Below are 12380 nucleotides of genomic sequence, written 5' to 3'. Positions count from 1 at the left end.
CTCACTCAGACATTCGCAAAATTATAGTATATAGATTGTTATTATTTGAAATAAATAAAATAAAAGGACTATGTTTTTTCATGTGAATATCCAGGAACAAGCAGTGGACCGTGAGCACGAGAGGGACGTCTTCCAACAGGAGATCCACAAGCTGGAGCAGCAGCTTAAGAACCCTCAGAAGCTGCAGTCCGCCTCGGAGCAAAGAAACCGAGAGGTAACGACAACACAAAGCATTGTTCTCGTCCCCGAGGACCAGGCCGGAATGGAGATGCTCAGTTTGTCAATGCAGTGTCATGGTTATGTGTACAGGGCCTCCCCCGGTACACACTGGTACAATAGACCCGATCCAGTTACCTGTGTTTACCAGAAAATGATACCAAACTAGTCAAGCAGGAAGTGCTGCTAAAAAAGGAAAAAAAAGAAGAATGGGATTCATGCTAACATCTGATGATTTCTTATTGTATTGTATGATACTGGGTTTTATCTCTAATTCTATGGAATTTGTCGCTGAGGTCAAAACGAGCACTTAAATACAATTGTGTTATGCTAAGAAGTGCTCTCAGCACTTTTAGTACTCAAAGCAACTTTGAGTACTTAGTGTAGAAAAGCTCTATATACATTCCAGTTATTATTATTATTTGTAGTAGTTGTGGTTTATATAAGTAAAGGAAATAAGGTGTTGATGTAGTCTAGTCTGTACTTGTGTTGATATGACTTGCATAATTATTAGTTTCTTTATTTATTAATGTTTACATTGAAATACACCGAGTTCCTCGATTGGAGGCGAACAGTGAGTGAATAACAACATTTACATAGATTGGTACACTTGGCCACCAGAAGAGACGGTATTTACATATTTTTGACTGACAGACTCTGATGCTCTACTGTAGATGGCTTCAGAAGGAAGAAAGATGTTTTGTGTGTTGTTGGCTACATTTATAATATAGGCTGTGATGGAAGATTGACTGTAATAGAGCAGGTTGTAGAGTCATGGAAAAATGTCTAAGCTGCCTGTCTTCAAGGCCTTCCTTAATGACATTACATGAAGGCAGATAAATAACTTCCTCACTCAAAACACAATTACTGTACAGTATGTCGTCTTTGTCTTCTGCTGTCCTCATTAAGTATTCTTAATAATATTAACATAGAATCTGTTTTCCCTCAGCAGTCTGTCGTGTCTTGTGCTTGGTTCTAGTCAATTCCTGGTTTATAACTTTTAATCAGTCTTGTTATTATTTTCCTACCCTTCTCTCCGACTTGGCTTTTGCAGGTGGATGGAGTGAACTCTAAGGTATAGTTTCTAGCTACATGTAGAACCATCCTTGTTCCAGACAACATTAAGTCCTTTTTAGAGACCCCACTCACCCCTGTAGGAAATTATTAGTGCCCTGTTTATTTCCTCTGTCCCTTTTACCCTCCTTGTGTTCCCTGTCTACGTCTCCAAGATTGAAAGCTGGTTGATTCTCTACTTTAAATCGGCTTGTGAAATGTCATTGACCGTCACCCGACCGTAGAACATCATTTCTCCTCTCAGTTCTCCCATGTTCATCATCTCCCATATTCCTCATCTGTCTCAAGTCCTTAAATGAGATCCTATTTCCTACACTTCTTTCCTATTTCCTTGTATGTTACAAGGTATTTTGATACAAGCCAGGAAATAGGATCTAATTTAAGGACTTGAGATGCAGCTTTATAGTCACTCAACATCCACTACATTTGTACAGGGTTAGGGTTAGGGTTAGGAATTGTTTGGCTGAGACACTTACTCGTTTCTATTGAAATGTAAATGAAGCTGTAGAAAGCTGTAGAAAAGTGTAAAATAGTATTGAAATGGGGAATATTTTGCAAAACATTAGGGATTAACTGCCACAATGTATATCATTTGCATAAAACACCTTGCATCGTGTGTTACCCAGATGGCATCTTGAAATTCGGTTGAGTGCAATAGTTGTATACTTCTTTCACGCAGTTTCATACTTGATTTTCAAACACAATGTTAACTAAATAAATATAAGAATTACTTTAAAACACAGCAAATACTGTATCTCAAAGCTGGGAGAGTACTTTTCTAATATATTATAGGTCACCTTTCCCCCTTTCTCTCTCCATGCTCGCGCTACCAAAGTCAACAACATTATCATGGCCTTCACAAGACATAACCAGTTATAGGACTTCTACACACCCACCATATCATTCAATCATTCATTCATTCATTCATTCTTTCACCCCCCCCCCCTTTCCCCATCCCACAGGTGGATCATTTGACCTGCCAGCAGCCCTCCTGACTAGTAAACTGCACTGTAGTCTTTTCCAGCCTGAATGAAATCTCTCTCCTCCTCCCCTGCCCCTCATCCCGAAGTCCACCCCGCCTAATCTCCCCTCTTTCTCAGGTGGATCAGCTGACCTCCCAGCTAGCTGTGCATCTACGGGCTACGCTGTGGCGAATGGTGGCGGTTGAGACGTGCTTCTCACTAAACTGCCCCCCCCCCCCCCCCCCTCTCTCTCTCTCTCTGTGTGTCTCTCTCTCTCTCTCTCTCGCTCCCACACACACACATCAACCAGGTGGATCAGCTGAGCTCCCAGCTGAAGGAGAAGGCAGACTGGTGCAGTGAGCTGCTGCTGGCCTCCGAGCAGCTGCGTCGCGAGGTGGGCGAGCGTGACGAGGAGATTGACAAGCTGGAGAGCCGCGCACGCGAGCTGGAGCAGGCCCTGCTGGCCAGCAACGAGTCTCTGCAGAAGGTTAGGAGAACGATGATGAGCGGGGGAGGGGAGTACGAGGGGTGCAGAGGGTGATGCATGAGAGGGGGGAAAAAACAGAAGGAATGGGGGAACAATAGCTGCGGTGCATGGCAGAGGGAAGTGGGTGTGTGTCGTGTGTGTTTATCTTAGCGAGGGACTGAGGAAGAGAGGAAAGCCCGGGAGATTTCTAGCAGTGGGTTACAGTAGCATGCAGACTCAGAGGAGGGGAATAGCGGCGTATTTGGGGGAGTCAGCGGCCTGTTGTTGCTGCTGCTGTTTTGCTAAGGTTAGCTACTGTCAAGATTGCCCCCCAGTGTTGGTTTATTTTAGGGATGCTGCTGGTGAGTGAGAGAGAGAGAGAACGCATGCTCCCCTCTCCCATGCTGCTGGTCTGAAGGCAAACTACAGTGTACAAGCTGCATAATGCATTATGTTGTGTGTGACTGGAGATGCTTATCTTTATGAAAACCTTTTAGCCACTTATTATACCCTATACTGTATATGTTGTAGTGCATCACATAACCGAAATTGCTGATCTCCATTCTCACAACGCAATCTCACATTGCAGCGCTGTGAGCTTGTAGATCAGCTATTTTCACCAAATGTTCACCTATTATTCACAGTATGTTTGCCAATTATAACATGAATGGAAACTGGCAGAAAAAGACTGTGCCAGGATGAAGATCTTTAAGGATGATCCTTAGATGGAGATTTTTATTGTATCAATGCTCATAAATCAGCTCAGGTGCTGAGCATCTGGGTCATCAAGGCAACTGATCAGAGACATCAATCACCATGGCCATAGTTGGGCATGGACATAACATTACAAATCAAAAGTACCTAAGGTTATACAGTATTACACATTAAATCATCATGTACATTGTACAGACATGTCACATATAAACATGTTACTCAGAACTTTTTTTTGGTATATACTGTATGTTGAATAACCCATTAAATAACAGAACATGTTCAATAAAGGGTTCCTATAGGCACCTATAGCACTGGAGGGAGAGGTTTGGTGTCTAAATCACCCACCTCTTCTATGACTATAAATTACAAATAAGGATGCATGTGGTTAAATAGATTTCAACAATATTGCTTTCCCCTCTATCTTGTGCCTCTTATGATTAACCGTGAACTTATGGTTACACTTGTGTGCATGTGGTTTGTGCATTCAAATGTGTCGATATGCAAGTGCTCATGTGTATTTGTTTGTCCTTTTTCCCCAGACTGAGGAGAAGAAGCGACATGAGACTCATTCAACACTGGAAGCTCAGCTACAGACTGAGAGAGAGGCGTTGGAGCGGAAGGAGAGAGAGGTACACTGCGATTTACGATATTATCGCGATAATCAAAATTATGATCCTGGGGCAGAACATTTGCCAAAAATAGCAGATCTACAACATCATTGCGACGCGTTCTGAGCTTTTAGATCGGCTATTCTTTGGCAAAGACATTTGATAGAGAGTGAAAAAGACTGTATCAAGTACCTATATTATAAGTACAGTACCTTTCAACAATTATAGAGGGTTTAAGTGGTACCGGATATGCAGCTCGGCAAATAAAAGGTGAATTGATTCCAGTGCATGACAGAGGACGATATCACGGTCAATTTTATCTCCACAATATCGCTTATCGTCCCATCCCTAGTATGACTTTAACATTACAAATCATTGAAATCAAGAATGGGTCAATAACAATGAATGTAAACACGACATGTAACACAAATTATTATATGTACACATGCATCGCTCTGTGCTTCCTCCAGATCGTTAACCTGGAGGAACAGCTGGAGCAGTTCAGGGAGGAGCTGGAGAACAAGAGCGAGGAGGTGCAGCAGCTCCAGATGCAGCTGGAGATCCAGAAGAAGGAGCTCAGCAGCCAGCAGCAATACCTGGACAATAGGGACAGCATGCTGCAGGTACATACTCTAGCTGCCCTGTTGCTGTGTGTTCAAAAGCATGCTGCAGGTATCGGTGTCACGTTAGATTTTAACGGCTTTAGCCATTATTTTATGCTTTAACTATTAAAGAATAGCAGATATACAAGCTCACAGCGCGGCACCGGGTGCCACACTGCGAGCTTGTAGATCTGCTATTTTTGAAAAGTTGTGAAACCTTTAGAAAATCTTTGAAAATCTTTATTTTTAAAGTGAACATTTGTAACTCAAATATTTCTTTCTCCGGGTCCTGGAACATATTTTGAGATGGGGGTCAAATACATATAATTCTAGGGGTCCTTGACATTAAAAGGTTTGAGCACCACACTGATATGGAAACATATATTAAGACATTTCTATTTTTTATTTTTTATTTATTTTGAAAGCATGCTCCAGGTACATACAGTAACTTCCCTATTGCTGTGTTCATTGAAAGCCTGATTTGTACTATGTCTTACGATGGTATCCCGTGCCAAAAATAGGCACAATGTACAACTCAACTAAATTAGTACACGTCACAAGGAATTAGTCACACTGGGTTTTGAGTGTCCACTCAGGGCCTCTGTAAGCTTCCTAATTCCCAATCCCCAATCCTCATTCAGTGCCAGTGCCTAAACAACTGGAGTGATATTAAAGTGCTAATGACACGTACAAAAAGGTAATCTGATTGTCTAATATTATTGATACCAGCCTAAGGGTGAAAATGGGCTTAATATTGATGGCATAAAAGGGATTCTATTGTATGGGCATTCCCAGATATGGGTTTAATATTGATGGGCATAAAAGGGATTTTCTTTTCTTTCTTTTTCTTTTTTTTTTTTAAGATATCTTTTGGGCCATAAGTCTCTATCTCATCTGTTATCTTCTCTTTTAATGATTTGTTTCTTCATTTGGTATTGTAAAATATTGTATGAGGAACAATGCTAGATTGTATTTAAGTGATATTCCATTAACTCATTCTGTGCCAATGACTGCTTATGACGTTTTTTTTTCCAATAGCCCTGTGTGCCAATGACGGCTTATGACGGTTTTTGTGTTTTTTAAATTTTTTCTAAAGATGTCAAAATGACCTGAGATCAGAGAGATGCTTTTCTCTGTTTGTGTGTTCGCTCCCTCGTTTAGCTGATTGAGAAAATGTGTGTTCATGTGTGTCCATTCTAGTGGATGGACACTTTTTTTCATTCAAACAGCTCTATCTCTGGAACCATTTGTCCGATTGCCAAAATTCTTTTTGCCACTGAATCACAACAACTGTGTCTGTTTCTGTGGGGAAAAAAATTATAAAAAAAAAATCTTTTTTTTCCATTGCATAGTAAAGAAACACATACAAAATCTCGGCACAGCTACCTTGGAGCCATTTTGGCATCTGGCACAGAATGAGTTCTTAATATTCTGTTAATATTTTATTTATTTTTATATGACTTAAATTTGGTTAATTTTGTTTTTTTAAGTCCTAAACGGTTAGTGACCCACATTCCTATTAAACTGTACACCATTTGGGAACCACTGGTGTTTAGCTGGTGAAACGGACGCTGTCCTGTTGCCTTTGAGACAGGCATCTCAAAGCTTTATTTTTCGTCAGCTTCAATAATTGAATTATGTCGAATTTTCAGTCAATCAAAGACATACCCTATGTCTTTGATTTCATATATAACATCACGTTTCAACAAAAATACTTAAACTACCGTTTCCTGGCATTAACTTTATATCTAACTTTATATTTATTTTCAACTCATGGAATATGTACATTGGTTAGATAACATGATCTGTTCCCTTAGAGTTAGACTGAAAACAGATTGGATAAACTGTGGTCAGATTCTACCATAAGTTATTTATATTTTATTCAATAGTAAGAGATTTGAGGTTTCTAATTATCTGCGATATTTGCCTTCTTATCAACCATGCACTAAGGAAAGTCAGTACCACTTACCTACCACTACCCTGGTAATATTAACAGAACCTGTATTATAGGTTCCCTGAAGTTATCCAACAAAGCTGCTTTTGGGTCCGTTGGATGGGTTGCTGTGTTGTGTGCGACACAGCTAAGTGTGCTCAGTACAGTGACCTGACCTGTCGTGTTGATAGTTGTCATCTTCTAATCTGTGACTTTTGAAGGTGATGGAGGAGAAGGACAGGGAGATAACACTTCTTAATGAACAGATCACTAAGCTTCATCAAATGGAAACGGCTTCTGATAACAAGGTAACACACTATGCGTATACAAAACTACGTCTGTTTTTTTGCATACGCATAGGCTTGTGGTAGTCGGTCGTCGTCGTGTGTGACCTGTAGCATCCTGTTCTTTTTTGTTTTGTTTTGTTTTGTTTTGTATAATCAGTTTTTCCGTTGTTCGGTTGCTGTTGGATTTCTTTCTTTTATTTGTTGTTTGTTGTTTGGTAAGTAGATTCACTATGTCCTGTCCTGTTGTGTGGTTATCGTTTGTTTGTAGCATGCTTTTGGTAAATCTGTGAGACCCCATGGATTTAAGGGTTAATATAATTGCATCCAATTAAAGTACCGAAATTTAACGAAAGCAAATTCAGTGTTTGCCTAAAAATAAAGTATCTACAATTACATGACGTTTGGTTCAAATACTTTGGTGGGTCGCAGCGGTTTATCCAGAAACATGCATTTTCAAATCCTCCTGCTTTGTTTGTTTGTTCGTCACGCTGACATCCACTTCCCACTCTGTAGGAAATAGGAGAGAGCGATGAGCTGATCCGAGACCTGGAGTCCCAGGTAGAGTGCTTGCGTAGCGAGCAGGAGCGCCTGAGGAGGAACAACGAGGAGGAGCTGGACCAGCTGAACGCCGTCATTGACAAACTGCAGCAGGAACTCGCCAACATCGAGCAGAAGCAGACGCCGGAGGAGGAGGAGGACACCAAAGCCCACGCGGAGGGCGAAGAAGGACATCCCAGTAAAGAGGAATTCGACGAGATGAAGCAGAGAATGGACCTCTCCACCAAAGAGTTCGATACCCTGAAATCGGAGCATGGCAAGCTGCTGGACACGTATCGGCGCCTGAAGGAAAGCGCTGCGGCGCTGGCCGGGACCGAGAATCCCGAGAGCTCGGACGGCGGCCTCGAAGAGGCTCTCAGGGTGAAAACGGCCGGCCTGGTGGTCATGCAGGCCCAGGTGCAGGCGCTGGAGCAGAGTGCCACGTCCAGGGTGGACAAACTGGGTCAACGCGTCCAGGACCTGGAGGACCTGGTCAGTCAGAAGGACGGCGAGCTCGGGCGCTGCCGCCGTCTCGTGGAGCAAGCCCACAGCGACGCCGACCTCCTCCAGCGGAAGGTGTCGGACCTGGAGGAGAAGCTGAGGGACAGGGTGGCCGCGGCACTCGTCAGCCAAGTTCAGCTGGAAGCCCTCCAGGAACAGTCCCAGCAGGACGAGGAGCACCGAGCCAAAGAGCAGAACCAGGGCTCCAGGAGACCGGAGGAATTCCACACCTATGACTTTGGGGATCTGGGTATTCCCCGGATGGATTTCGGCGGATTGGGCAGAGCGAGCCGGGGTCCCACGGGGAAGGTGGTCCATCTGACGGAGAAGCTCCGCGAGCTGGAGGTGGGCCTCAGTGGCATGCAGAAAGACCAGGAACTTCAGAAACAGCTGCTCTCCAGCTCAGAGGAGGAAGTGTTGGAGTATGAGAGGAGGCTGGCTGTGCTCATGGATTTACTCAATCAGATGAAGGCCAAGGCTGGTGCACACCAGAGAACTCCACTGTCTGTCCAGGTATCAATCACACTTAAATCCTAAAGATGAATGCTCAGTGGTCTTTGGCAGAATGTATTATAACTACTATGTTATAATGTTTAATATATTTACATTTGTTCTCAACCTATAGTACTTGATAGTAGAAAAGCATAATTATAACTTTTACAAATTTTAACACACCAAGACTTTTAAAATTCAACCATTGGTGAAATTGTTTTCTGTCACATGATGCAGCTCTGATAAATATCTTATCTTGTGTATCTTGTTTCAATCAGTCCTCGATTGCTGGAGACCAAATGGCTGTGACTGAACTTCTGGGAGAGCTGCAGGAGGTCAAAGACGAGGCCACTGTTACCAAAGAGCAGCTGAACTACTATAAGCAGAGCTGCAGTAGGCTCCAGGAAGAGCTGAAGGTATGGGATGGTATATCATAAACCTGATTCATAAATTACTGTAGGCTTTAAGCATTTTGACTGCTATTGTGTGGTTTGATTGAGGCTGCCTTTCATTTTAGGAAAAAGAAACCGCAATGGACACGTTGAAAGAGCAACTTCAAAGGGTGAGAGAAGAGAAAGTGTTCCTCCACTATTATTATTTACATACATTAGGTCCATAATTGGAACAGACATGAACATATAAACAATCTAGTCTAGTCTAGTCTAATACTTGAGCCTCTTGACATTAGGAAGCATCCAGAGACGGTGAGGAGGCCACGGTGTCAGAGGCTCACCAGCAACTCCTGGAGGTCCAGGAAGAGGCTGCTGTCACCAAGGAGGAGCTGAGCAGCAGCAGGGAGAGCTATGACAAGCTACAAGAGCTGCTCCAGGTGTGGATGATGTTGGACATTCAATGTTCTGTGGCTATGACAATAAGTATTTCGCAAACAACAAAACACAAATAAAGTGAAAGTATCACAACCGAGTGATAAATGAGCTATGAATATGAAATGCATGTAAACGTAGAAGTTGAACACCATTTAGACCAGGCTGACCACCTTTCTAGGTTATCATGTTACTAACTTACATTTCTATGTTGTTCTTTTCTTTTTAAGGAGAGAGAATTGACCATTGCTCATCTTAAAGGAGAAATCCATCGAGTAAGTAGGAACTGTTTCACACCTGCATTCTGTTGCAGTGAGTCGCTTTCATTCATATATCACTAAACTGATCAGATCATTTTGAAACATTTCGATCCCTTGCCCCTGCTTCCCCACACAGATTGTCATGTCCATAAGCAATGCGATCTCTCTGACTGTCCTCTACCCCATGCACTCCCAAAGCTGAATATTCTGCCCCTTAGGTTTATTATAGTTCTGTTACAGTGAGCTCTATCCAACTTTGTTTCCCTTCCTTATGGCAGTAGACACTGTCAGTTATGTGAATTACTTTGTTTTGAATACACAAAAACAATAAACTCAAGATAAGTCCCTGGTTTTTAGAAAGCAGAATTTGAGGCTTTGAGTTGGGGGATTTCTCACAGGCTCTTTCTATGATCGCTCCCAGTTGAGCATGACCATTTCTTGATATCTTTCTAGAGAATAGTTAGAAACAACAAAGGCATTAAACCCCACACAATTCAGTTCTTCTTTTAATGTTTTCTATCTTCACTGAACCAGGCAACCTCAGAAGTAGAAGGCGCCGGTGCCAGAGATCTCTCACAGGAGCTCCAGGAAGTCCGAAACGAGGCGGCAGCCACCAAAGAAGAGCTGAACAGCTTCAGGGAGCGTGCAGAGAAACTCCAGGACGAGCTCCAGGTCCGCGACCTCTCCATCGCCAAGCTGAAGGATGAACTCCAGGAGGTCCGGACAGCCTTGGCCAGAACAGTGGGATCGGCGCCCCCGTCTCCTTCCCCGTCACCTCAGCTTCCATCCTCCTCCTCCTCTTCCTCCGCCGCCCAGCCCAAAAGGAAAGGAGCAAAGCAACAAGTCGGCAAGGGCGGCAGCGCCAAAGACAAACTGCCTCTGTCCAGGAAGAGTTCTGCTACCGCCACCGGCCAGTCTGTGGACAAAGCCCGGAGTCCGCCGCTAGCCAGCGACGCTCAACGGCAGCAACATCACCGCGTGGCCGTAACAGACTCGGCCACCCAGACCGAGGCTCTCCAGACGCCTGGCCACGATCTAGGCAGCGCATCCGCATCGGACGCAGCCAAAGAGCGAGTGGAGGAGGTGATTGGAGAGTTCCAGGAGAAGATTGACCAGATGCAGGAGCTCCATGCAGCAGAGATCCTGGACATGGAGGCACGGCACATCTCAGAGAGCGAGACGCTCCGCAGGGACGTGCATGCTCTGGAGGAGGAGTGCAAAGCCCTCAAGGCTGTCATCGACAAGCTGCGCACCAGTGAGGTGAGGCTGGCAGCTGCCGTGATCCACTGCTCTGCCTCTAAATCTTATAAGTCGGTAATAGTTAATATGATGCACATGGTACAAACTTGTGCAGGCTTAGCCTTGATTGTAAACCACTCTTGGGTAATAACTGGGTGATAAGACCCACATGTCAAAGATGAGTTGAATTGTGTGTCACTGTGCTTTTCATTGGCTATCAATACTATGGATGATTATTTGTCCTCATGTTGTATATTGTACCCTGTGTGCCTTGGCTGTTTTATAAAATTGAGTGCATATTCAATCTTTTCCAGGCGTCTGCATCAAGAGTGGACCGTCCTACATCATTGCACTTCAAAGATGGATACACTAGTGGTAAGATGCAACACGATCACCAGATAATTATAAACACTCATTGCCAAATGTCACACTGTTCACTGACCATCTTTTTTTATTTGTTAGTTAGTTAGTTTTTTTGCTGCAGTCTCTCTAAATAAATGAAACGTTCTCCTTATTATGTTGTTCCATGTGTTACATTATGAACTGCTGGTATTATCTTTTGTCATTTAATTTAGTAAATAATGTTGTTGAAACCTTGTATGTTAACTGATCAAAAGTTGAAATATTTATATAAAGGTACAAACTATTTTTTAAATTTTAATACGTACATTTAGCTAAATACTATATTGATTTCTAAATTCTTTAGTAATGTCCTTGCTGTTATGCTGCATCGCTCCTAATTGAAAGCAGAAGCTAAATCAATCAATCAATGAAAGGGCTTCCAAATAGAGTTGCAAATAGCACATTTGACTGTCCTTTCACCTCTGTATCGATATTGAAAGTGTTCACAGCTGTTTCAAGAGTGCTCGTGTCACTTTGCAGACAGCAGTTCGGACTACAGCCAGAGGACTGGTTACGACCTCCCCAACCTGCAGCATGAGTTTAGGACGACCCCCGAGGGAGCCCGGATAGAGGCGGACGATCCCCTGCCTGACAAAATCAAGGTACAACTGAAACTTGGTATATAATCCTGCCAAATACAGGTCGGTTACGGCCATGGATGATTGGTTTGACAGTGCGCATAATCTGGACATATAGTCTATTCATAAATCACATTTCTCAGGTGCAACAATGAAAGGGGCTGGGAGATTATGTAATCCATGTGCATCCATTTTCATAATGTGTGTGTGTGTGTGTGCGTGTGCGTGTGTGTGTGTGCGTGTGCGTGTCGTTTCTCTGCATACTCAGACGTTGCTCCGTGAGGTACACCAGGAGGGCATGCAGGTACTGTCTCTATCAGAGCTTCCCGTGGCCGAGGAGGAGCCTCCAGGCCAGCTCCACGTCCCAGGCTGGCTCAAGGAGAGAGACGCCCTGCTGGCAACGGTGGACTCCCTGAAAGGCCTCATCACCCAGATGCAGACACACAGGGAAACACAGGTAGAAGCAGTAGTGGAAAAAGTACTCACATTTTTAACTTAAGTAAAAGTATCAATACTGTAATGTAGAAGTACTCTGTTACAAGTAAACGTCTGGAATAAGAAAATTACTTGAGTGAAAGTACGAAAGTATTGGCATCAAAATGTACTTAAAACACCAAAAGTAAAAGTATAAAATGTTTGAAAATAGCCGACGCGTTGCAGATCGGCTATTTTCAAATAGCCACGG

General features: G+C 43.3%; 1 protein-coding gene across 4 annotated transcripts in view; it reads left to right on the top strand.

The window, feature by feature from the left end:
- Nucleotides 1-12380, top strand: part of akap9 (A kinase (PRKA) anchor protein 9) — a 102043-nt gene that overhangs the window by 71093 nt on the left and 18570 nt on the right. For all 4 annotated transcript variants that reach the window (XM_080734459.1, XM_080734458.1, XM_080734457.1 and 1 more), the window contains 13 exons: nucleotides 95-214; nucleotides 2563-2739; nucleotides 3972-4061; nucleotides 4511-4663; nucleotides 7376-8413; nucleotides 8671-8808; nucleotides 8910-8954; nucleotides 9081-9221; nucleotides 9447-9491; nucleotides 10011-10736; nucleotides 11030-11090; nucleotides 11598-11719; nucleotides 11964-12152. In XM_080734459.1, the coding sequence (XP_080590585.1) occupies nucleotides 95-214; nucleotides 2563-2739; nucleotides 3972-4061; nucleotides 4511-4663; nucleotides 7376-8413; nucleotides 8671-8808; nucleotides 8910-8954; nucleotides 9081-9221; nucleotides 9447-9491; nucleotides 10011-10736; nucleotides 11030-11090; nucleotides 11598-11719; nucleotides 11964-12152 (3045 nt within the window). The remainder of the gene's footprint in view (nucleotides 1-94; nucleotides 215-2562; nucleotides 2740-3971; nucleotides 4062-4510; nucleotides 4664-7375; nucleotides 8414-8670; nucleotides 8809-8909; nucleotides 8955-9080; nucleotides 9222-9446; nucleotides 9492-10010; nucleotides 10737-11029; nucleotides 11091-11597; nucleotides 11720-11963; nucleotides 12153-12380) is intronic.

Source organism: Nannobrachium achirus (assembly GCF_963921795.1).
Source record: "Nannobrachium achirus genome assembly, chromosome: 10".
NCBI lineage: Eukaryota > Metazoa > Chordata > Actinopteri > Myctophiformes > Myctophidae > Nannobrachium > Nannobrachium achirus.
Note: the sequence above shows the minus strand (reverse complement) of the source record. Positions and strands in the feature narration are given on the sequence as shown.